The following is a 27,359-nucleotide window of genomic DNA, read 5'->3' as shown; positions in this document are numbered from 1 at the left end:
TATTTCATTCAGCACTGAGCTCTCCACAGCCTCTTATTATCAGCACTTTGAGAAGCTCTGAGTTTCTCCAGTACCCACAGTCATCTCGACTAAGAAGCTTCTCTGCCCAGTGGTAAGAACAGCACTAATATTCTCTGTCGCCATCTCTGTAGTGTTCCCTGAGCCCGGTGGCTATGATAGAGATGTCTTATCCACTTCTGAGCACTTGACTGAAACTACTCATCACTTCGGTGAGCCTTGTGTCTCCCCAGATGTTACCACCATCTGTAAAGCGAAGCTTCTCTAAACAAATCATGAGCATAAATATAAACAGGTAGAGGTCAATTTGATGGGAACATCAACACACCCATTTAGCCGAAGAACAGTGGTAGCTTCCCTCCCTCTGAGGGCCTTTGATCTTCCAGTCCATAGACTTTTGACTCAGTTTTCAGCCAGGCATAAAGTTCTTCCCAAAGAGCAAGTCTCAAATCCAATGAGAGCAACTGGCTGTGCCCATAACTGGCCATTCCACTACTGTACCAGTGGCACATCTTGTACGGCTGGCTGTAAAGCTTGCAGCGTCCACTCCTGGATAAAACTGCTGATGACTTTTCTCTGCCGGCAGCTGGCATAGCTCTTTCTAGCACTGTGATAGTTAGCAGGGAGGAGTCTTCCAGCTCGGCTCCAGCTTGACTTCTCTATGTCCTGTGAGCATGACATGTAGCAAATTCAGCAATAGGGTCTTGCCATTTATTTCTGGTGAACAACAAAGAGCACTGGAAATAGCATGCATTGTTTTTGAGGTGGGCTCATTGGCCTCCCTGACCAACAGCTCACTGGGAGGCATCCCACCCCTGCAGTGAAATTTCCTTCTAGGAACATGTGACTTCCAGGAGCAGCATTATCCAGCCCCACAGGGCACTTGTGTCCAAACTCCCTGTCTAAAAAATTGTATTTTTAAGTTAATCAATAAATGTGTAGGATTCAATTTAGCTTATTCACAATGTCTTTAGTTTTGTGGAACCCTCCGTCAATCTCTCTTCTCCATCCCACTTGTCTAATCCCTCTAAACAGTTTCAACCTCTGTTTTTTTTTTTTTTTTTTTTTTTTTTTTTTTTTTTGAGGTAGGGTCTTGCTGTAGCACAGGCTGACCTGAAATTCTGAAATCTATTCTGTAGTCTCAGGATACCCTGGAATTTACAGCGATCCTCCTACCTCTGCCTCCTGAGTGCTGGGATTAAAGGCGTGCGCCTCCACGCCCGGCTCCACCTCCTGCATTCTGTCCCCCTACTTACAAGTCTACGATCCTTCCCCAAGGCTTCCCCTTCTCTTTTCTGTTTTTTTTTTTTTTTTTTCCTGTATTCCTGGCTTCTACTATTGACTGTTTCTCCAACTTACACAAAAATATAGAAATTCAAAGCAAGGGTCCTCATATGAGAGACAACATGAGATGCTTGTCTCTCTGAACACAAGTTACCTCACTTAGAATATTTTCTAGATCTATCCATTTTCCTTCCTATTTTTATTTTATTTTTACAGCTAAATAAAACTGCATTGTGTCTATGTACCACATCTTTACCAACCATTCATGGGCATCTAGGGTGATTCCATTTCCTAGAAGTTGTGAATAGAGCGGCAATAAACACAAACAAGTGTTTCTGGTGTGTGGAGTCCTCAGGGTGGATGTCCAGTAGTAGAGTTAGGTCACATGGTAAATCTACTTTTAGCCAAACCATCTCTTGCATCCTTAAGTGACGTTTTAAAAAAAATATTTTATTATTTATTTGACAAAGAGAGAGAGGTACAGAGAACGAATGGGCACGCCAGGGCCTCCAGCCACTGCAAATGAACTACAGACATGTGCGCCCCCTTGTGCTAATGTGGGTCCTGGGGAATTGAACCTGGGTCCTTTGGCTTGGCAGGCAAACAAGTTAACTGCTAAGCCATCCCTCCAGCCCTAAGTGACCTTTTTTTATCCTTCTAATTATTTTTGGTTTGTTAGATAGTAGAATAGCCACACCTATTTACTTCCTAGTTATATTGGCTTGGAATATCTTTTTCTATCATTTCATCCTAGAGTTGTATCTGTCTTTCATAGTGAGATGAGTTTCTTCAACACAGATGGATCCTGTTTTCTGATCCAGGCTGTTAGTCTGTGTTCTTTTGCCTGTGAATCTGAGACTATTAATATTCAGAATTATTATTGAAAGCTGGGCGTGGTGGTGCACGCCTTTAATCCCAGCACTCGAGAGGCAGAGGTAGGAGGATCACCAACAGTTCAAGGCCACCCTGTGACTACATAGTGAATTCCAGGTCAGCCTGGGCTAGAGTGAGACCCTATCTCGAAAAACCAAAAAACAAACAAACAAACAAAAACCCCAGAATTATTATTGAAAGGTGTGAATTAGTCATTATTATGATTTAGTGGAGTTTGGTGTTTTCTTGATCTTCATTTTCTTGATTGTTCTAGCTCTCATTATGTTTGTTTTCCTCCTGTATCCACTTCAATACTTTTATCCCTCTCTTCAGTGTATAGTATTCTATCTTCTTCATAGTGCTCATAAATTCTTTTAGGCAGTTTTACTATGGAAAATATTTCCCCCTATTATGAGAGATAATTTTGCTGGGTATAGTTGATTGGGTTGGTAACCTAATACTTTAATATTTATAATGTATCATTCCAGGTCCTTCTGGCTTTTAGAGTTTTCCTTGAAAAAAATCAGCTGTTATTCTGATAGGTGTGCATTTATTTGTGATGGTATGTTTCTCTCTGGCAGCTTTTAGTATTCTTTCTTTCTTTGGTGTATTTAATGTTTTGACTCTAATATGACAGGGGGAATTTGGTTTGCAAGTGTTTTTTTTTAATTGAATTTTATTATGTGTGCATGCATGTTTGTATGTGTGGTACATATGTACATATATGTTTGTGTGCATGTGGAAGCCAGGGATTGATGTCAGATGTCTTCCTCAATTGCTCTCCATGTTTTATTGAGAGAGATTCTCACACTGAATCTACAGTTCAGTGCTTCACCTAGACTAGATATCCAAGAAGTTCTAGGGATCCTCCTGTCTATCCCTCTCCACCACTGGGATTGTATGTGGTTGCCACCACACCCAGCTTTTACATGGGTGCTGGGGACCTAAACTCAGGTCCTTGTGCTTGCATGGCAGGTACTTTACAAAATGGGGACATCTCCCTGGGCTCTTGAAAGTATTTTACTGACCATTTTTGCATCTATGTTCATTGGGAAGTTTAGTCTGTTGTTTCCCTTTTTGTTTTTGTGTCATTTCAGTTTTGGTACCATTAACTTCCTAGAAAGGCCTTGGTAATGTTTCTTACCTGTATATTTTATGAAATAGTTTGAAAATCACTGGTGTTAACTCTTCTTTGAAGGCCTGGTAGAATTTAGGAGTATATCCATTGGGGTCTGGACATTTTTTGGTTGGGAGATGTTTTTATTATTGCTTTATTTTATGATTACAGAGCCATTTAAACTATCTATCTTATCTTGACTTAATCTAGGTAGATATTTCTTTTAAATATTCCAATTTACTGGAATATAAAAGTTAAGCCAGAGGCCACTGTTTTTAATTGATATATTTTAATTTCTCAGTTTTTTTTAATTTTTTTATTAATTTATTTGAGAGTGAGAGACACAGAGAGAAAGACAGATAGAGGGAGAGAGAGAGAATGGGCGCGCCAGGGCTTCCAGCCTCTGCAAACGAACTCCAGATGCGTCCGCCCCCTTGTGCATCTGGCTAACGTGGGACCTGGGGAACCGAGCCTCGAACCGGGGTCCTTAGGCTTCACAGGCAAGCGCTTAACCGCTAAGCCATCTCTCCAGCCCCAATTTCTCAGTTTTTAACACTAATTTCATTAGCTTGAATCTTCTTTGCATAAGTTTGGACAAATGTTTGACAATCTTAAATATTTTCAAAGAATTAATTTTCTTTTGTTTCATGTAGTCTTAGCATTTCTTTTTTCGAGGTAGGGTCTCACTCTAGTCCAAACTGACCCAGAACTCACTCTGTAGTCCCAGGCTGGCCTCAAACTCAAAACAATCCTCCTACCTGAGTGCTGGGGTTAAAGGTGTACACCACCACATCCGACTTGTTATGGGACCCTCTAGGGTCCCCTGGAACTCTCACTTCAGCTTCCATGTCCGCAGACTTCCGATTGCTGCTCATGGTGTTCCAGACATTGGTCACCTCTGCAGCTCACGTCTCTCTGGCTGTGCAGGACCAGTGGGTGGGGGAAGGAGAGGGAGCAAGCCTGTGCTGTTGATGCCACTGACCTCAGCGGTAGCCGCTTGAGGAGATTCTCTTCCTCAGGCTCCACTGCTTGTACCACCTCTTCCCAGGGTGTATCCAGCACCTGCTGCCACCTCCTCAGCTGTTTTCTGTCTGACTGTTGCAGGCGCTGGCTCCAGTGTGCTTATTTCAGTCTGTGGGGTTTAGAGTTTAGTAACAGTAAGGACATTTGTACTTCCTTTTTCTGATGCTAAAAGCCTTATTTTCCAATTACATGTGGGCTTATTTATTTATTACAATACGTTGATACATGTTACCAAAAATATAATTAAGAACAAGATTTATGGTGACTTAATTTTCCTTACCTATCCCTAGACTTTTTGAGAGCCTTTTTAAGGTAGGGTCTCACTCTAGCCCAGGCTGACCTGGAATTCATTATGTGGTGTCAGAACTCATGATCATCCTCCTACCTCTGCCTCCCAAGTGCTGGTATAAAATACATGCTCCACCATGTCAGGCATAATACATAGTTTTTCAATAAAAATTTTGGGCTGCTGGGTGTGGGGCACATGCCTTTAATCCCAGCATGTGGGAGGCTGAGGTAGGAGGATTGCTGTGAGTGTAAGGTCAACCTGTAGCTATAAAGTGAGCTCCAGGTCAGCCTGGGCTAGAGTGAGACCCTGCCTTGAAAACAAAACAAACAAACAAACAAAAAAAAGTATTGAAGTGATGATATAGTTTTAAAAACAACATTAAAACCTTGTGCATATAACATTCTGTCTACTCATGGTTACATTTTGCAAATGCAATATAACATAATGACAATGATATTGACTTAAATATATCCAAATCTTTTGTTCTATTTAACTATAGTTACTTATATACATGTGTTTGTGTTTCTGTATGTTAAACTCACTTGAATGTGGTTTTCGCTTGCATAGATAGACTACCAATTTTTGTTTGATTTTGATTTTATGGGATTTAAAAATTTCATTCTGGTTTATTTAGTAATTATGTAGCATACTTACATTTGCACATAGCCAAAGCTATAAGAGAATTCCACAAAAGTCATTCTTCCACAATAACTCTTTGCTATGTGTTTTCTCTACTAGTTTAAGTAATTTACCATAATATTTTTTTTTTGAAGCAGGGTATCACTGTAGCCCAGGCTAACATGGAACTCACTCAGTAGCAATGGCTGGCCTTGAACTCATGGCACCTTTCTACCTCAGCCTCTTTAATGCTGGTATTAAAGGTGGGCACTACTACACCTGACAATTTACATTATTTTGCACATTGTTCATAACTGTGTTCTTTTAATCACTTAATACATTCTGGGACCTGGGGAGATAGCTAAGCAATTAAAAATGCTTGCTGCAAAGGCTGCTAGCCCAGGTTTGACTCCCCAGTACCTACATAAAGCTAGATGCACAAAGTATCACATATGTCTGGAGTTTGTTTGTAGAGGTAAGAGACCCTGGTTCACCCATACTTCTTTCTTTCTCTCTCATCAGTAAATAAAAAAATATCTTTTTAAAAAAGAATACATTCTGAGGCTGGACATATGGCTAAGTGGCTAAAACACTTACCTGCAAAGCCAAAGGACCTTGGTTCAGTTCCCCAGATAGCCACTTACTCACATAAGCCAGAAGCACAAGAAGGCATATGTGTCTGGAGTTCATTTGCAGTGGCTGGAGGCCCTGACATGCCCATTCTCTTTCTCACTATCTACCCCCTCCAATAAATAAACAATAAATAAATATGTTTTAAAAATATTTTTAAAAGAACATGTTCTGGAAAAAGTAACATGGATTTTGGCTGCAGTGTAATCTAAGAGTAATTTTAGAAGGCATTGATTACAAAACAAGTGGTAAAATGCAGAAATTAATGACATACAAAAGTGTGAAGAAACATAGGGAAGATAGCTGTGACACATGGCAGCAGGATTGTACAAATGTAAATGAGAAATAAATATCTATTATCCTAGATATAAAACTTTTAAAAGTCTTGAAATTTCCTTGTGGAAGTGGGTAAGGTTACAGATGAGGTTCCCTCGTTGCAGAAGGGCTGTGAAAATGAGACCACAGGGCGCAACAGCAAACATGGTGTGTGCAGTGCAGAAGTGAACGTTCTCGGATTTCAGTGCCTTCGCTTCGTATGTGCACAAATTTGGTGCAGCTAGGGAGTGTGCATCTAGGCCTTGTTTTGTTTGTTTGTTGAGGTAGGGTCTCACTCTGATCCAAGCTGCCCTGGAATTCACTATGTAGTCTCAGGGGTGGCCTTGAACTCACAAGGCTCCTATCTCTGCCACCCAAGTGCTGGAATTAAAGGTGTGTGCCACTATGCCCTGCATAGGCCTTTTTTTTATTTTTCACAGTAGGGTCTCACTGTAGCCCAGGATGATCTAGAATTCACTGTGTAGTTTCAGGGTGGCCTTTAACTCACAGCAATCTTCCTACCTCTGCCTCCCAAATGCTGGGATTAAAGGCATGCACCTCCCAACCCCCTGCACATCTAGACGTTTTATGGAGATGATGTGTGTAGACCCATATAATATTTTCTTTGTACTTCTACTGCTTGTTGGTGTATCAGTAATATTGTTAACTAATCTTCTTCTTCAAAACTGTCAGGTGTGCAAACCCCACTGGACACTGACACCCAGACCTCTGTCTTTCCCCTTTGCAGTTGTAGATCTGTCATGAAGGGCATCCTCATCCAGGCGCTTTCTTTGCTATCGATGGACAAACAACACTTCCACTGTATTTCCAGGCACTGCCTTTGCATAAATAGGCACCAAGTCTTAATTCCTGTTCAAAAGGAGACTTTATGGTTGGAATAAAGAAGACAAACTGTCTCTGGTGATAGAACTTTTTTTTTTTTTTTAATTCCCTACTGATTCTTCCAATTTCAACTAAAAGCAGCATTCCCCAAATATTGATGCAATGACTTCCAGAAAAGTGGAACTGGGGACAATCTTCCTCATCCAGACTGTAGTTGGAATCCTTGGGAATTCCTTTCTTTTTTGTTGGTATAGCTTCACTTTATATTTTGGAAACAATGTGAGACCCACAGATTTAATTCTCAACCAACTGGCCATAGCCAATTTCTTAGTTCTTGTCTTCAAGGGGATACCTCAGACCATGTCAGCTTTGGGAGTGAAAGATTTTCTGGGTAATACCGGATGCAAACTTGTCTTTTATAACCACAGATTGGCTACAGGAGTTTCGTTCAGTACTATATGTCTCCTCAACGGATTCCAGGCCATTAAAATCAACTCCAGTTTGTGCAGGTGGATGGCTCTCAAGTTTAGATCCCTCAAGTTCATTGGGTTGTGTTGCTTTCTCTGCTGGATCCCACACATCTTCTTAAGCTCTTGTAATCTTATAGTCGTGGGTGGTTCCCTGAGTAGACAAAACCATAGCGGAAAAAGTAACCGTGGAGGCTGCTCTTGGATAATGAACAAGGAATTTACCTCTTTAGTTACCATTCTCTATTTTTCTCCTGATTTTATGAGCTTAGGCTTCATGGTTTGGGCCAATGGTTCCATTGTCCTTGCCCTTTACAGACACAAGCAGCGAGTCCAACATATTCGTGAACACAGAGTCTCCTCCAGGTCGTCCCATGAAGTCAGAGCTACATGCACTGTCATGATCCTGGTGGGCTCATTTTTCACTTTCTATTCAGTCTACACTGTCATGACTGTGTGGATGACTCTAGCGGTGAACCCAGGCCAGTGGTCCGTGAACAGCTTTGTGCTCATGGCGTCCTGTTTCCCAGCATTCAGCCCCTTTGTGCTCATTTTCAGTGACACCCGAATCTCCTACTGGTGCTTCACCTGCATGGCAAGGAAAACCCTCTTTGCTAATCTGGTTGCCATGGCATGAATCTATTGTCTTCATGGGCTCTGTCATTCATTGCAATGTTTGCTCAAAGGCATGCACTGTCTGCAAGTTATCATGCTAAGTAAAAAACAGGTAATGACGTCCTTTTCCACATGGAAGTCAGAATTGGGTTAAAAGAAAAAGTCCTGAGCCAGGTGTGGCAGCACTCAGGAGGCTGAGGAGGTGAGGGCTTGAGGCCAGCCTGGGTGGCATAGTGAGCTCCAGGGCAGTGGGAGCTGCGTCATGACCCTGTCTTAGAAAAATGTAATAAAAATGGAAAGAAATTTTAAAAAGAACTTATGTATTTTACACAAAGGAAACTCTGTCTGACCTTCCTGGAAGTAGTCCATACAATTTGAACTTAAAAGCCAATTCATGCAGGAATATTCTGAGTTCAGAGATTTTTGGCAAACTTCTCTAATTAATGAGAAAGCAACATACTGTTACAAACCACGGATAGCTTTTAGAACTTGATTCATGTGCTGCTTGTACAAGCTATTTGGAAAGGCCTTTGCAAGAAAGGCATATGCAGCCTCTTGGACTGAAGGACACCCTTACGCATATGGAGAGAACAGAAAGATGTGAAACTAGGAAAGGACAATGATGCTGGTTCATCACTTAGGACAGCACCACAGACATGGACTTCTAAGAAAGATTATAGGTAGGGATAAATCAATGTATAAAAGTGTCCTAGTTCCTTCTAAAATGATTTATAAAATATTTAATCAACATGTTAAGTCTTTAACTTAAATAAAAATATATAACATTAATTTTCATAGAGGGTAAATTCTAAATTACCAAGTTAACATGAAAATTTCACTTTTTTTAACACAATGTTTTAGTAGCTAGTTTCATGTAGGTGAATAATTTGGAGATTAGTTAAATGTCAAAGAATGAAAGTATTTTCTAAAGTCCTATTCCTTTCTCTAGAAAAATAAGCACATTGTTAACTATTTTCATATAATCTCTTATCATATGAAACACCAAGGATTTGTACAATACTTTTTCATTTACTTACATAAGCTCTATGGTTAAATGCTGTTGTTTTGAAATGTCAATGTTTGTATTTATGGAGAAGCAGGGAAGCCTTAAATTTGGTTCCATTCCCAAACTGTAACATTTAGTCTTATGCATTTTATTTTCCCTTAAGATCTATTCAGAAATAATAAATTCTTGGTTAAACTTTAATCAGAACTTGAGCCACATACTTTCCTTGAAAAGTATGCAATTTCCCCCTCCCTAAAGCCTTTGGGTCGTTATTGAGAAGTGAATTGAGATAAATGCGAAGTTTGTTTAATGGTATTCCATACCGGAAATCTGAAGGCCAATGGCAGATTTAAATTCCAACTTTGTTATAGTTTGTTTATTGTAAAATCATAAAAATGTACATGAATCAAATCTTAATATACTGTATGGTGGAAGGCTGAGGCTGTCAATTATACCATTTCTTTCATTGGATGCTCTGGCATTACTTAGCAATGTAAGAACTCTTTAATATTACTGGGTATGGTGGCGCACGCCTTTAATCACAGCACTCGGGAGGCAGAGGTATGAGGATTGCTATGAGTTCAAGGCCAAATTGAGACTACATAGTGAATTCTAGGTTAGCCTGGGCTAGAGTGAGGCCCTACCTTCAAAAGAAAAAGAGTACTCTGTAACATCAAAAAATTCAATAAAAGTAAGCTGGGCATGGTGGCATACACCTTTAATCCCAGCACTCGGGAGGCAGAGGTAGGAGGATTGCCATGAGCTCAAGGCCACCCTGAGACTCCATAGTGAATTCCAGGTCTGCCTGGGCCAGAGTGAGACCCTACTTCGAAAAACAAAAAACAACAAAAAATTCAATAAAAATAAATATATGGGAAATATATCATGTATCCCAAGCACATTTAATATCATGTATAATGTTAGTAAGTATTCTTAGAAGCTTATACTTTTATATTAATGCCTACCAGACTATACATGATGATGGGTTTATACTCTTTTGTGTGTAAAAACCTCAACATATATATGTATATGTTGGGATACACACACACACACATATATATATGTATATGTATATGTATGTATATGTATGTGATTGTGTGTATATATATATACATATATATATGTAGTTGTGTGTGTATATATATACATATTTATGTATGTATACACATACATTTAACAGGGGAACAAATATATTCCTATGTTTTGATGTTGACTTTTATCCTTTTTAAATGTGTATGTTTATATTGTAGGTGTATGTATGTATGTGTGTATGTTTATATTGTAGGTGTATGTATGTATGTGTGTGTAGGCAAGAAGACAAACTCAGTTGTCATTTCTCACGAACACCATATACCTCTTTTTGAGGCCAAGTCTCTCACTGGCTTGGAGCTCACTAATTAGAACAGTGACTCCCAGAGAGACCCAGGGATCTTCTTTTTTTTTTTTAATTTTTTTTTTATTTACTTATTTGAGAGCGACAGACACAGAGAGAAAGACAGATAGAGGGAGAGAGAGAGAGAGAATGGGCGCGCCAGGGCTTCCAGCCTCTGCAAACGAACTCCAGACGCGTGCGCCCCCTTGTGCATCTGGCTAACATGGGACCTGGGGAACCGAGCCTCGAACCGGGGTCCTTAGGCTTCACAGGCAAGTGCTTAACCGCTAAGCCATCTCTCCAGCCCCCAGGGATCTTCTTGTCTCTGCCTTCCCGGTGCTGGGATTAAAACATGTACCACCATCTTTATATATATATAGTCAGCTCCTTCTGCTCTCAAGGCAAGCATGTTACCAAATGAGCTACCTTCCCAATCCCAGACGTTTGTTTCATATTTAATATAACTCTGATTATGCCTTTATTATAGATACAATAAAGATTTCATTTCCCAGTGTCAATTGTCTTGCAGCTAAAATACTTGTTGGTTGGTTCAGTGTTCTTTCTTAGGACAGTTGAAGCAGTGGTGCAGGCCAGGCTAACAATAAAACAAGAACCAGGGCTGAAGCGATGGCTTAGTCAATAAGGCACTTGGCTGTGAAACCCAATGAGCCAGGTTTGATTCCCCAGGACCCATGTAAGCCAGATGTGCAAGGTGCAAGGTGGTGCATGCTCCTGGAGCTTATTTGCAGTGGTGGAGGCACTGGTGCCCCCATTATCTCTCTCTCTCCCTCTCACAAACAAAATAAAACGAGAGCTAGTTTGGCCACCTCCATGCCGCACTTGGGGCTTTCTCAAAGGCTGTTTACTTCTTAATGCTGATGGAGCTCGATTCTGCTTTTAACTCAAGCCACGACGTGAGGACCAACTCCAGACTAAAAGTCAGCTAAACATCGAGGCTTGTTAGGAGAGCCTACAAGACAGGCATTTTGAGTCATGTGTCTTCGGGGTTGGACAGATACATTAGGAGTGCTATGTAAGACCAACCATATCCATGCAGAAGAGAAAAGTGACCAGTAGTTACCCTGGAAAAGCTACGTCACGTCCACATTTTAGCCAGCTTGAGGAAGGGTGGGAAAAGAATAGGGTTTGCAACAGATGCAGGCTACTGACCACTATATCAGAGGAGCATGGAAGTGCGTCTTTCAAGGCGACCGAGGTGAACGCTGCCGGGCTCTATAATGATGTAACTCTGGCAGAGTCCTGGGCAGGAAAGAAGTCAACATAGCCCCAGAAAGCTTCACATGCTGCTGATAGCAAGGATTTCCCCACAGTGGATGTTCAAATGTATGAGGTCCAACTTCTGGCTGTTGGCTACACACAGAGTAGGCTGAGCTTTCCTATGATGTCAGTCATTATGGTCAAGGAGTAAACTTTCCAGTGCAGGATGAGGGATTCCCTTTGCCTGAAGGCCTTCCCACACTCACTGCCCTTAAACGGCCTTCCTCCAGTGTGAATCCTGTAGAGCTGAACAAGTACATGTTTGTGGATAAAGGCTTTTCCACATTCACGGCACACATACTGCTTTTCACCATTGTGAACCCTTTTGTGCGCAAGAAGATCAGAGCTTTGGCTGAAGCACTTCTCACATGCAATGCAAACTCATAAGGTCTTTCCCCGGTGTGACCATTTCAATGTTTAATCAATCTGTGTTTGTGACCAAAATATTTTCCACATTCACCGCACTCATAAAGCCTCTCTCTGGAGTGCACACTCTCATGGATGAACAGGTGTAGGTTTGTGGCTGTAGGCTCTCTCACACTTGCTGCATTTGTGAGGCCTTGCTCCAATGTGTACTCTCTGGCGTACAATGAGGTTAGAGCTATGATTAAAAACCTTCCTTGGCCAGGTGTGGTGGTGCACGCCTTGAATCCTAGCACTCCGGAGTCAGAGGTAAGAGGATTGCCATGAGTTCAAGGCCAGCCTGAGACTACATAGTGATTTCCAGGTCAGCCTTGGCTGGAGTGACACCCTATCTCGAAAACCCAAAAATAGATAAATAAAAAAAAAAAACTTCCTGCATATGCCACACTCATTAAGGCATTTCTCCAGGATGGATTCTCTGGTGCTGATCAAGTATGGGTTTGCGGCTGAAGAACTTCCCGCATTCTCCACACTCATAAGGCCTTTATCCAGCATGGACTCTCTGGTGCTGAACAAGTGAGTCTTTGCAGCTGAAGGCCTTCCCATGCTCACTGCACTTGTAATGGCTCTGTCCACTGTGAAAAGCCTTCCTGTGCTTGGTGCCATGATGTGGCTTCCACTGATGATGAGGGCATGGTGGTGGAAAATGCTTGAGCTCCTTGGGAAGTCCTTACAACTTTTTTTCTGCCATAAAAGGCATTTCTGAGGGTTGGAGGGAGAGTTCTTCACACAAAATGACTCCCCCTCATCTCTCCTACAGGGGTTATCCTCAGTGTGCTTCTGGGCCTTGAGGTTTATACTTAAACCACAATTGCTTTCCATATTCCATACATGTACATGGATTCTCCCCAGGGTGAGTTTTCTGGAGCTTAGGCAGCTGTGAAATTTCTTTCAGGACTGGACCATATATCTCACAGGGAGGGACCTTCTTGGTAGAACAGTCTGTTGTGGTAATCTTGCACTGTGACACTCTTTCTGCAAAGTGCTCTTCTCAGAGTGTGACTTCTTCTCCATGCCAGCAACCTGAAAGCAGAGACACACTGGCCAGGTACAAACTGACTCAAGGGTATATGTGTGGTGCCTGCCTACAACTGCAACAGGAGGTCAGGACAAGGATTCAACTCAAGTCGAGTAAAGGATGGCGTTGTAGTAGCTTGTGTCTGAGTGTCACAATGGAGGAGGAACAGGTTAAGAAGAAACATAATTATGGTATAGAGCGCAGGAAGAAGATGGGAGCCTCTAATAAAGGATATTTTCCTGCTCAAGAAGATCAGATTGCAACTATGAAGCTAGTGTTTAAGGATTACTTGGGGCATAGGCACACCTCATGATATTGGCCTATATGCTAATGGTAGAAAGCACCATACATGGAGCAACGGAGAGGACCATGTATAAATAAGTGTGTGCACGAGAAAGAAGACAAAATGAATCATAGACAATGGTCTTGCACTAAAAAAACAAACACTACAGGCGAAAGAAGGGTTATGAATGGTTTGAGTTCCACCCTCACACACATTTCCCTATCCCTCACTAGGGTCACATCCACTGAGAGTCTCTCTGACAAAGGCTGGAGACATGTCCTCTCACCCAAGTGCCCACAACTTACTCCCCAGGCCCAGTGAAGCCATTACACGAAGCATGGAAGATACATACCCACAAAGGCCTGACAGGGCAGGTGTGTGGCCAACACTTGGCTTGGTGTCCCATCCTAGAAAGCAGAACTAGATATATTTCGCTATGTTTGCACAGTTCTCCCTACCAGTGGTGGCCACAGTGGTCACTACAATAACTGGTACAGACAATTCAGAGGAGACATCAACCCAGAGAAAGAGGGTAGAATCTGGGGCAAACACAAGTCATGGATACATAGAGGCACCAGCAGTGAAAGGAAAGGAATTATAAGATCCACTCGCCTGGCTGTAAGGTGCCCGACTCTCGGACATGCCCCGAGAGCTTCCAGAATAGCAGGGCCTGGGACTACTCAAACCCAAGAGGCCATGGCAGTGAGGGACATGGGAGAAGTAGGAAGGGCAGAGCACATCCCAGAACAGTGGGGTGGGTATGATGCCCTTACCCAGAGAGGCCGTAAGTGCAAAGTTCTTTAGCATCACTTCATGGCAGGACAGAAGTCTCTGAGCCTCCTCAAGGAGTTCCCACTCCTCCTGGGAAAAGTACACAAATATGTCCTCCAAGTTCACCCGACCCTGCCACAATGGGGAGAGCCAGGTCCATGAAAGGGCCTTGCTAACAACCCATCTTTCCTCCCACAGATCTCCCTCCTGCCACACACCTACCTAATTTCTCAGTTCAGAGGAAATACCAGAACCAGAAACCACTGGTGTTTGCTCTCTCCTTATGGTCCTCGTAATCACTATGTCCACCCATAACAATAGGCACATAGGCAGAAAGACTCTGAGGTCTGAGGCTCGGTATACAGGACCCGATCCTTGCCACAGGCTGCTGTGGCTATACTGAGCAGACCACAGAAGTTGGGTACACTTTTCTTCTTGAAGCCTGACAGTAAGACCCAGGGTCAGCATTCCACAGTCCTGTCCATATGCTTTGGATCACCTGTCACATAACGCTGCCCCTCCACCCAGTTGGTAGTTTCCACCAGCACCCTGTTGGCTCACTAACTGAACTACCACTGTGAAGTGAATGAACACTCTCCTTCCTAAATCCCAGTCTCCACACCATCCTCTTCCTGTTGAATGTCCTCCATCTGGAACCTTTGTAGAATTTCAGACTCTTCTGTGCCATAGTCTACATAATCTATCCTACTGGCGGTCAGACATGGGGCTGGGTGCTGAGGGATGCTAGTGCCCCAATCTAGAAGTCTGGATGGTAGTAAACCAAAGAGACTCTCACTTGAGGCTTGGGAACTTGGGACAGGAATGAGGGACGCATCCACCTGCACCAGATGCATCAGAGGCATGTGGACTAGGGAAGTAGGGTGATGAGTTCAAGAGCCCCAGGGGCTCTACCTTGCACAGGCCAGTAGAGCTTCAATCCCACCTCTCTTTAGCGAAAACAGTGTGATGCTTCATACTTTCTTTTTTCTTTGCACCTATGGGGTTGACACCAAGCTCAAAAGACTAATGGGTAAGTCTATTTTTTTTTTGTTGTTGTTCCTTTATTTACTGATTTTTTTTTTTAATGTAGGGTTTCACTCTAGTCCAGGCTGACCTGGAACTCACTATGTAGTCTCAGGGTGGCCTTGAACTCACAGTTCTCCTTAGTGCTGGGATTAAAGGCATGCACCACCATGCTCAGCTCTACGATTATTATTTTTATTGACAACTTTCATAGTTATAGACAATGTGGAGGTTTGATTCAGGTGTTCCCCCATAAACTTAGGTGTTCTGAATGCTAGGTTCCCACCTGATGGAGATTTGGGAAATAGCACCTCCTGGAGGTGGTGTATTGTTGGGGGTGGGCTTATGGGTGTTGTAAGCAGTTTCCCCATGCTAGTGTTTGGCACACTCTCCTGTTGATATTGTCGTCCACCTTATGTTGGTCAGGGAGTGATGTCCACCCTCTGCTCATGCCATCATTTTCCCCAGCCATCATGGAGCTTCCCCTCGAGTATGTAAGCTAAAATAAACCCTTTGTTCCCCAAAGCTGCTTTTGGTTGGGTGATTTCTGCCAGCAATGTGAACCTGACTGCAACAGACAATAAATCATGGTAATTCCCTCCTCCACTTTCCCCATTATACTCCATTACCCTCTCAATTAGTCTCTCTGTTGTTTTTATGCCATCACCTTTTCCTCCTATTATGATGGTCTTATGTAGGTAGTGTTGGGCACTGTGAAGTCATGGATAGCCAGGCCATTTTATGTCTGGAAGAGTGCAAAGTAAGGAGTTCTACCCTTCATTTGGCTCTTACATTCTTTCTGCCACCTCTTCCACAACAGACCCCAAACCTTGGAAGGTGTGATAGTGATGTTTCAGTGCTGAGTACTCCTCTGCCACTTCTCAGTATTATGGTGCTTTCTGAGTTATCCCAAGGTCACAGACATCTGAAAAGAGAAGCTTCTTCAACCAAAAATGAGAGTAGCATTAATATATGGGCATGAACACTAAGAAAGTGCTTACCAGGTAGTTTGGTAAGCATAATATAATCATTTATCCAGATACCATCATGAATTAGAGCCCTAGGTCTTATGACTTCCCCTGTCATAGGTTTTCAGTATCAGGCATGTATTCCCTCCCATGGACTTGGGCTTCCAGTCTAATTAGAGAGTGGTTGGTTTTCCCCATAACAGAAATTCTACTATGGCACCTATTAGCTCATTTGGCCTAGCTGGCCAAATTTAAGGCTTTCAGTATCCACTGTTGTTTATATCCACTGGTGATTTCTCTCCCTCCCATGCATACAATGTAGCTTTCTTTCCAGCTTTCTGTCAGCTGGTCTATGTGGAGATTTTCAGTTTAGCTCCAGGAGGATTTCTCAGTGACTTTTCAGCCCAAGACTGTGGAGTCTTCAGCAATAGAGTCTTACTATCTATTCCTGGTGGGAAACAAAGAGCCTCAGAAATGGCCTGTATTGTTTTGAGGGCATCAGAAACCATCCTGTCCAACAACTCCTTGGAAGGTATACCATCCTTGGCACTGAAAATTTTCTAGTAACATTATATGGCTTCTAGGTGTACCATTGTCCAAAATAGCAGGTTTCCATATGATTTATGCATACCCTCTTAGATTTTGATTAGCCCTTTCTCCCACCACTAGTTGGTAAATCTTAATCAAATTCCCACTCTATCATAGTGCATGAATGGGTATGTCCATTTCTTGGGTTTTGATTGGCTTAAGGGCTCAGATGCTCCTGGGTATTGTAGCTCTTGTGGCACCAATAATGCCGTGTGGGAATGAGAATGTCATTTCAAGCAAAGAAAGGCTCAGCTGCATGCTTCTAAAGGCTCCTGGAATTAGCATCCAGAGTCTACATGGACCAGAAGGAGCTTTGCTTTTTCTTTTATTTATTTATTTGCAAGGAAAGAGAGAGAACACACCAAGGTCTGTCATCTGTACCTTATCTGGGGAGAAGATGTGTTTTTGTGTCGACCCAGGGAAAAAGATTTTTCTTAACACTGACTTTTTAAAATATTTTTTACATAATTTATTAATGAGAGGGGGGAGGGAGAGAATGGACATGCCAGGGCCTCTCCAACCCAACACTGACTCTTTATTTTTTGCTTTTTAAGGTAAGGCCTCACACTAGCAAGTAAGCCTCACATGCATAGCGATCCTCCTACTTCAGCCTCACAAGTATTTGGATTAAAGGCATGTTCTCTCATGACCAGCTGCCTGTTTGTTTGTTTTTGAAATGTGGTCTTGGGGATTGAACTCAGGTCTTCCTGTTTGCACAGCAAGCACTTTACTGCCTGAGCTATCTCCTCTGACTGGATACAACTTTTTAAAATAACCTGGCTTTAAAAGTCCCCATAGTTTTTATCAATCCTAATGATGTTCAAACATTCCCATAGTCCAAGCTCTTTTAACTTAGCCATAATACCAACCTCCTTCTCCCCCAAAAAAACCCATAATGACACAGAATAAACATTCACACTGCAAAAGATGGCATTGGGCATAGCAAAGAAATATTCAAGCAATACATGATTTAAACAGAGCAAACATCAAAGTCTGTATCTCCAAATCCAACAACTCTAGCAGGGCAAACATCAAACTTTGTAGCTTCAAGCCCAACAACTCTAGCCAGTGACAAATGTCCAAGTCTACTAATTCTAACCAACAATAAGTCTCTGGAATTCCAATTCTGCACTTCCAGCTAGGCTACTCAAAGTCCTGGAGAACTTCATCAGGGCCAGCAGCTTTCCTTAGCAGCCATCTCATGGTCCCAGAAGCTCCACTGGGTCTCCACCAATTCATGGTTCATCCTCATGGCTCCATTGGGTCTCCATGCAGGTATCCAGCAAACCTGCTTCACACTGCCCATGACCATTTCCAAAACACATGACCATGTTGCAGACTCAATGACCCTCTCTTTCCTGCATTTCTTATACTCCACAATACCAGGTAGGGTGACAATTTGTTAATCCAGGGGGGAATAAAGCAGACTTTGAAGAATAGAACACTCCTTGAGCACTCAGAAGTACTTCAAAAGTGTCTACATTCTTCCTGTTGCCCCAGGGTAGGTCAACTGGCCCCATCTCAAAGGTTGTAATCGCTCAATTGCAGCTGAATGGGCAGAAGTTCACCCAAAGATTTTTCTTTCTGTGACATATCCCTCTGCTAATGCCAGTTCATTTCTATGCAAAGCAACCCTGCATAACTCAGGACATGGGCATAAAAGCAAGCCTTACACAAACTACTAGCCCAGTCCAAGCAAAGCTTTTTCTCACCTTCATAAGCCAAACCTCATAGTCCATAGTTCTTACTGCATTCAGGTCTTTCAACTCTGACAAGAATAGTCCATAAAGCTGTACTTATATCACTGCAATGCATCTCTTAAGCCAAGGTTTCAAATCCTTCCACATGCCTCTTGAAAATCAGCTCCAAAAGGCCAAAGCCACACAGTCAGGTGTCTAGCAGCAACCCCACTCCTGGTACCACTTTACTGTTGCAGTCAGGTTTGCATTGCTGGTAGAAATCACCTGACCAAGAGAAGCTTGTGGGAAAAAGAGGTTTATTTTGGCTTACAGGTTCAAGGGGAAGCTCCATGATGGCAGGGAAAAATGATGGCACAAGCAGAGGATGGACATTATCCTTTGGCCATCATAAGGTGGACAATAGCAACAGGAGAGTGTGCCAAACACTGGCAAAAGGAAACTGGCTATAACACCCATAAGCCTGCCCCCAACAATACACTGCTTCCATGAGGCATGAATTTCCAACTCTACATCAGCTGGGAACCTAGCATTCAGAACACCTAAGTTTATGGGCAACACCTGAATCAAACCACCACACAGAGTGTTTATTATTTATTTGATGTAGGGTGTTCTAGCACAGGGTGACTTGGAAGTCACTATGTAGTCTCAGGATGGCCTCAAACTCATAGCAACTCTCCTATCTCTGCCTTCTGAGTGCTAGAATTAAAGGCGTGCACCACAATACCCAGGTACTAGAATGTTTAACATCCTTTTTCCTTCCTCTGTCATTCACCTTCCATCTGCTTATTAATGGCCCAGCCATGTGTTCAGACACCACAATGTTTCTCAAATTCCTGATCCCAATTTGGACAACACACATGAGAGTGCAGAAATGTCCAGGAGTAAGGAATGTCGGAGTCTCAAACAAGCTACTTGTTGTCAGGTTAGAACATATCTCCTAGCCTTTTGGCAGCATGGTCTCATTAAAGATGACTTTTCAGTCAAAAATAACTGGGCCCCATTATCTCTCTCTCTCTCTCGTGTGCTGTGTATGTTTGCATGAAAGTACAGGTGCCCACAGGTCGCAGAATGCATGTGGAGGACAAAGGACAATTTCAGGTGTTTGTTCTTACCTTCTACCTTGTTGGAGGCTCTTTCTTGTTCCCTGCTGTGTGTGTCAGCCAATCTAACCTTGGGCTTTCTGCGGCTCGGCATCGCCATCTCTGCTTCCACTGTCGCCACAGTGTTCACACTATCACACTTGGCTTTATGAGTCCCTGCAGATCCAACCTTGGCCTCACATTGTCACAGCAAGCTCTTTTACACATTAAGTCTTCAATATATATATTTTTTAAAAATTTCTCATACGTCTTCACAAGACTACAAATAAGAAATTTCCTTGAAAATAGAAATTTTCTTACACTGTTTCAAAAATTCCTTGAACTTCTTTGAAGATATTTACAGAATTATTATGTTATTTACGTTCTACATTGCTGTGACAAAACACTTGACAGAAAAGAGACAGCTTAAGGGAGGAAGGAAGGGCTTATTTAGGCTTAAAGTTTCAGAAGGTTTAGTCATCACAATGAGGAAGGCATGGTGATAGGAATGGGAAGCCAGTTGACCACCTTGCTTATGTAATCAGGAATCATAGAGACAGAGCAGGAAGTGGGTCCAGACTATAAACCTCAAGCCTGTGCACAATGGCTCACCAGTTCTGGCTCCTATAGGCTCTACTACCTTCACAAACAGTTCCACCAGCTGAGAACCAAGCACTCAAGCACACTAGCCTCTTGGGGGGGGGGGGGGAATTTCACACTCAAATCACAACTGTATTTAGAAATCTTTGTAAAATTAACTGAATAATTGATTACTGGCTTTGTTTGCCCTACATCACTGCAAATGGTCACACTGATAAATGTTTACACATATTGGGGGCAAAAGTGACTGAAATCTAGCAACAAGACAAATTTACAACTCCACATCCGGACTGGCAAACACTGTCTTCTTCTTTTTGCAGGTGGAGCAGAGCCGAGAGACTCAGGTACCCCTGAGGCTGAGCACAAAGGAGCTGGATGCTGGAAAACAGGACGCCACAGCACAGCACTGTTCACTGTCCACTGGCCTGGAATTGCAACTCGCGTCATGCAAATAGTTAACGTGGTGTAGACAGATTAAACCACAGCGAAGGAGCTCACCAGGAGTAGGATGGCACAGGTGGCTCTGACTTCATGGGACTGTCTGAGGGAGACTTTGAGGCTGTGAATATGTTGGACTCTCAGTTTGTGCCTGTGAAGAACAAGGACCAAGGATCCAATGGCCCAGACCATACATACTGGACTTATCAAGTCAAGAGAAAAGTATAAGACTGCATAGAATGCCCCAAATCTCTTGTCTATTGTCCAGGAACAAGAAGTGTAGTGGGTTTCCACAATAAAGTTTTTACTATTCTGTGAAACACTCATGAATATGGCAATAACTGAACTTATCAAAAGGTGCAGGATCCAGCGCAGGAAACAGCAGAAGCCAATGAACTTTAGAGATCTCATCTTGACTTCCATCCACCTACAGATACTGGGGTTGAGTTTAATCCATTGAAGAGGCAGATAGTACTCAAGGAAACCCTTGTGCCCACTCCATAGGAATAAAAGACAAGTTTGCATCCAACATCATCCAGGAAATATTTCCACCCAAAGGCCACCATTGTTTGAGGAATCCCCTTGGAGAACAGGAGCAAGGAGTTGGCTGAGGCTAGTTGGTTGAAAATTAGGTCTGTGGATCACAGTGAACAAAGAGAAACTGTAAAAGCAAAGGAGGAAACATTTCCCAACCATCCTAACTCCAGTTTCAATGAGGAAGATAATTCCCAGATCCAGATGTCCAATATTCATTACATTAGCATCAAGAGGGTGTTGATTTCAACTGAAGGGAGGGAGCAGTAGAGAAAGAGAGCAGAAATAAATGTCTTATCATCACCATACAAAGGACTTTATTGTGCTTATCCTATGACACATAGTCTCACATAAATAGGTTTCCATTCTACTCTGACTCCTACAATGGCAACATGCAGAGGAACTGCATTGTGTATCTCCAGGGTCTGGGTGAGTGAATGAGCAAATAGCTATATGTAGTTGGTTGGATTTGGTGTCCTCCTCAAGTGAGTGCTTGTGAAGTGTGTGGAAGAGTTTCTGAAACCCCAGATAAAGGTTCAGACTCCATGATCTCACCTTCTTGCCAGGGAGTGGTTGTGATATCACATGTAAGTGCAGTGTGCAAGGGGAGTGGAGATTATCTCTGAAAAGCACTTGGGATTCCACAGAGCACTGAAAGATATTTAACGTATGTAAATAAAATACTCATCAGGAGTGGCAGAAACTGATGAGTGGGAACTTGTTTTTGAAACAAATAATTGGAAACCCAGTGGGATATGAGAAGAGCATTCTGAGATGGAATGAGTGTGAGGACATTGATTAAATTCTTAACCAGAGCTTCTAAATTGATGGGGAGGATTTTCTTTCAAAATATGTAGGAGGTAATGATGGTACCTCCACCAAAGCAGCTACCTTTCATATGGCGGACTGTTCGGCATTCACATCCAGCACCCCTGTCCTCCTAGATCTCTGTCTGGCTTAGGTCTCAGCAGGCTTGGTGAGGTGAGTGACAAGTGTGTCTCATAGAAAGTTGGGCCACATTTCAAAATACCACAGGGTTTTCTCAATTTATAATGCTATAAACCCTGAGAAGATACATATGAGTAAATATTAAAAGTGTGGGACAGGGTTGGAGAGATGGCTTAGCGGTTAAGTGCTTGCCTGTGAAGCCTAAGGACCCCATTCGAGGCTCGGTTCCCCAGGGCCCATGTAAGCCAGATGCACAAGGGGGCGCATGCGTCTGGAGTTCGTTTGCAGAGGCTGGAGGCCCTGGCACGCCCATTCTCTCTCCCTCTATCTGTCTTTCTCTCTCTGTCTGTCGCTCTCAAATAAATAAATAAAATAAAATAAAAATAAAAGTGTTGGACAGTGATCAATGAAATGTAAAATTAGAGAAGTCCAAATCCCAATAGTGTCTAATTAAACAAGGGTTGTGTATCTAAAGTCACAGTTTGTGCTATCAGGAAAGGGTATTTGTTTGGCTACTTGGAAGGAACATGGCCCACATGTGGCCTACAATAAATGTGGCTCAGATACCAAATCTGCTTTGGTATATAATAGAGGATGAGATTCTAAGCTTTAGGTAATTGTTATGGTAAATGTTTCTACTTATTGCCTAACCACACCACACCTCTCTGGGGAAGGAAAAACAAGACATTAAGGGTCCACTGGGACTCTTAGGGGAGAGCAGTCTGTAATAGACCTCCAGTGTGAGGGCGCAGAGTGACATAAAAGGGAATCAGCTGATTCCCACCCTCTCTGGTAAGCCACCAGTCCCCCAAGTCCTCCAGGCAGCCTTCCCAGCCATAGTCCCAGCCTCAGGTAACTCCTCACTAGCTGCGGGCAAGGGGACACAGGCCAGCATAGCTCCACCTGCGCTGCTATGCACAGGCGAGCGACCCGCTCCCTCAACACCACGCCAAAGACCCCTTCTCTCCTGCCCCCTGCCAAGGCCCCTCATGCTCCCCCCCTCCCGCCCCCGCCACAGCCACTGACTCCCACACCCGGCTCACGCCCCTACCATGTGCCAAAGGCCCTTGCTTCCCACTGTCTGCTAAAGCCCCTTGCTCCCCTGCCCCATGCCAAAGCCACCTCCTCCATCTGCCCCACGTGAAAGCCGCACAACTCGCCCACCCACCAGGACTTCAGTCCCACTCTCCCTACCACCTGCATTGTTATGGGCAGACCACAGTGCAAATGAAAAATAAAATGCAGATAAATCCAATAAGATCACCCAGTCCTACAATGGATGTCTCCAATCAAAACATAGAAGATCTGCTGATGTCTGGATAAATGTATGTACTATGCCTATCAAACTGCCCAGTAAGCACTTCTCTTAATATTTATACACTTGTATCAATGCTACTCTCACTTTTCTCTCTTTTCAGATGGCAGTGAACTTGGATGACTCAGAAGGTATCATAGTGCTGGAAAGAAGTGACTGGAGTACTGAGTAACATCTTGATCACACCTTCCAAGGCTCAGGGTCTAATGTGGAATAGTTGGTAGAAACAATGTAAGAGCTAAAGGAAGGGCAGGACTCCCTTCAACGTGCTCCCTCCAGACATAAAATGACCTCAATATCCATGACCTCATAGTGCCTGACACTACCTACACAAGACCATCATAAGAGGAGGAAAAGATGATGACATCAAAATAAAAGAGACTGAGATGGGTAGGGGATATGATGGAGAATGGAATTTCAAAGGGGAAAGTGGGGGGGGGGGGGAGGAAGGGTATTACCATGGGATACTTTTTATAATCATGGAAAATGTTAATAAAAATTGAGAAAAAGAGTTATTTATTAGAGACAAAGAGAGGAGGGAGGAGGGGAGGGGGAGGAAGGGAGGGGCAGATAAAGAATTGGAACTCCAGGACCTTAGTCACTGTAAATGAACTCCAGACATGCACCACATTGTGTACATGCACCACCTTGTGCATCTGGCTTATGTCAAACCAGGTTCTTAGGCTTTGCATGCAAGTGCCTTAAGTGCTAAACCATCTCTCTAGGCCTATATGGATTTTTCTATAGATGATCCATTATTCTATCATGAGTAGTAAGATAAAATGAGATGGCAAGTCCCTGGTACTTGGATTCTTAGATTGAAGTCTGTGATTTTTCTCTGCACTTAATTTTCCTTTCTCTCTCTCTCTTTCTCTCCACACACACATCTATTTGTCTTATGTTGTTGAGACAGGCTCATATGTCTCTCAGGCTGGCCTCAGACTCGCTATGTAGCTGAGGATGAGCTTGAACTTAGGATCCTTCAGGCACATGCCACAACTACCTGGTTCATGCATTGGTGAGGATTGAACTCAGAGCTTCATGCAAATTAGTCAAGCACTCTTCCCAATGGAGCTATATCCACTGCCATATATTGGACATTCATTATGATAAGTAAGACATAATTGCCTTATAAACATCTCTTTCCATCAATGACTTTGTATATTTGTTCTGAATCATGTTCTTTTTATTTTGCTGAAAATAATGTGCTTTTATTCACTGTTTTAAAGTTGTTACAGTATTTTATTCAAAAATATTGATCAGTTTTTTCCTGAAATTAAGGAGTGAAAAATTGCAATGAATTTGGGGTCTGAACAACCCAGATAAAAGGAACATTGAACAATTTGTAGAAAGTAACTTGTGACTATTGTACAGGGATTTCTAAGATCAACCAGTTATTAAGTATGTTGTCAGATAATTACAGTTTTCAGAGTGATGCCAGGATCTATGTTGTTATAAGAATCCTACCAATACTGAAATATGGGAAGAGTAAGAGAAGGAAATTTTCTTAAGTGTTCAAAGTGGTCTTATTTGTATGATGGGGGGATGGGCAGTATGTTACATGAGATAAACACGCTCTTAGTCATGAAGGAAAATGCAGAAATAGGGCTGAACAGATGATTCAGAGGTTAAGACACTTTCCCACAAAACCTAAGGACCTGGGTTCAATTCACCAGGACTCACATAAAGCCAGATGCACAAGGTGGTGCATGCATCTGGAGTTTGTTTTAAGTGGCTGAGGCTCTGGTGCACCCATTCTTTCTTTCTCTGTCTACCTCTTTCTCTTGTTCTCTCTCTCAAATAAATGAATAAATAAATAAAATAAAAAACTACAGAAATACCAACTAAGTTAAGAAAATGGTAAATGGGCTGGGCACGGTGGCCCACTCCTTCAGTCTCAGCACTGAGAAGGCTGAGATATGAGGACTGCTGTGAGTTCAAAGTCAATTGGAGCCTACATAGTAAATTCCAGGTCATTCTGGCTTAGAGAGAGACACTACATCTAAAAAAGAAAAAAAAAAAAAGAAAAGAAAATGTTAAATGAAACATTTAAAGGGTAGATGTCTCTTTAAAGAACTTTTCTTTTAGAATTGCACCAACTGTTCATCTGGACAGTGAAACAGCATATTCTCAAGTGGATCTGGAACCAGAAATCCAGAGCTACTCCCACTGTGTTGACTCATCCCATTCCTGCTGCAGTTATTTCAGTGGAATAAAACACTATCTTTGACATGTCAACATTTTAAATGAAAAAGATATTAATTTATATTTTTATATTTGAAAATGTTTACTTGAGCAACATAATAATATGTAAAATTTTATTGAAAATGATGGTATGATTATTAATATATGTATGCTAGATAAAATGATGAGAAATAAACAGATCTCTTGTCTACAAATAATATTACTTTTTAATTATAAAGGAGGCTATCTTATATGAAGGTAAGTTTTCAGAGCAACATTAAAATCATTGGAAGGAACATTAAAACACAAGTATTTGAGGAATATATTATCATGGGAATGAAATAATCATAGAGACACACCATGGACTGAGCAAAAATGGAATATTGCATCTAATCCAGTTTATAAACATATAGTTTAATGCCAAATGTAATCTAAATTACCTGTAGCCATTTCAATGAATTAAAAAAAATGAAAGTAAGCTTAAAAATGTGCAATGAAAGAGTTTCAGTGGAGCAGGTGGGAGGGAGGACAAAGAAGGGAGGTAGGAGTGGATTATGATCGTGTTATATTGTGAGTATGTATGGAGGTTGTCAATAAGTGCAAGCAAAAGCATTTGCCAGGACAAAGAGAAATTCACTAACGACAGCTGCTATGGACCGAACAAGTCTTCCTGTGGTTAAGTGGAACCAAACAAAGTGCTGTAAAACACAGTCACTGTAAGTCAACTGACTTGGCAAATAGCTTAATAATTATATCTTTTTTAAAAAATTTTTTAAAATTTTTATTTATTTATTTGAGAGCGACAGACACAGAGAGAAAGACAGATGGAGAGAGAGAGAGAATGGGCGCGCCAGGGCTTCCAGCCTCTGCAAACGAACTCCAGACACATGCGCCCCCTTGTGCATCTGGCTAACGTGGGACCTGGGGAACCGAGCCTCGAACCGGGGTCCTTAGGCTTCACAGGCAAGCGCTTAACTGCTAAGCCATCTCTCCAGCCCAATAATTATATCTTATTAAACTTTTGGGACCTTTCTGTAGAGGGATGACAAATTTTAACCTTATGTGGTAGAGAGCTATAGAAACAAAGTCTTAATGCAAAGAATGACAAATAGTTATTTTATTTTTTTTTTAACTTGCAAACACACATACAGAGAGACAGAGAACAAGAGATAGTAGGGAGTGGGGAGAGAAAAAGAAACAGGTGAAGATGAACTCCAGGTGCATACACCACTTTGTTCATTTGGCTTTATGTGGGTACTGGGGAATTCAACCTGTGGCCATCAGACTTTGCAAGCAAGGGCCTTTAACCGCTGAGCCATGTCTTACATCCAACAAATATTTTAGCTAGAACTGTTAATTTATTTTATAATATAATTTTTAAATTTATAATGTAAAATAATAGTTGCCACCTATTGTCACACATAAAACAGAGATGAAGATGTATTATTTAATAAGAATAAAAGAATAAAGGTAAAAAGCATGTTACAAACTGAAATTAAAATAGAACAGAACATGTAAATATGTGAAATGTGAGAAAGCTGCCAGGCAGACCACTGCTCATCCCAATTAACTAGATAAATGAAGAGAAAAGCTTGACACACGTACAAAGTCAGAAAAGGGGAAAAAATTATAAGATACTTCTCATAAACTATCAATATGCAAATTAATTAGACTTGTACAATTTAAATAATAATTTGTTAAAGAAAAGATTAATACAGTGAAGCAGGAGAGTTGTGATG

At 42.1% G+C, this 27,359-nt stretch overlaps 2 protein-coding genes across 2 annotated transcripts in view; both read left to right on the top strand.

Annotated features, from left to right (window-relative positions):
• Window positions 1–27,359, top strand: part of LOC101617395 (zinc finger protein 548) — a 473,530-nt gene that overhangs the window by 39,902 nt on the left and 406,269 nt on the right.
• On the top strand, window positions 7,173–8,114 carry LOC123454773 (vomeronasal type-1 receptor 1-like). Its single transcript, XM_045134156.1, has one exon. It carries the CDS (start codon window positions 7,173–7,175, stop codon window positions 8,112–8,114), a length of 942 nt encoding a protein of 313 aa, XP_044990091.1.

The sequence above is a fragment of the Jaculus jaculus genome, chromosome 14 (assembly GCF_020740685.1).
Source record: "Jaculus jaculus isolate mJacJac1 chromosome 14, mJacJac1.mat.Y.cur, whole genome shotgun sequence".
In the NCBI taxonomy this organism is placed as follows: Eukaryota; Metazoa; Chordata; class Mammalia; order Rodentia; family Dipodidae; genus Jaculus; species Jaculus jaculus.
Note: the sequence above shows the minus strand (reverse complement) of the source record. Positions and strands in the feature narration are given on the sequence as shown.

Excerpts from the sequence above, each read along its gene's own strand:
- LOC123454773 (XM_045134156.1), top strand. The coding sequence starts at position 7,173 with ATGACTTCCAGAAAAGTGGAACTGGGGACAATCTTCCTCATCCAGACT.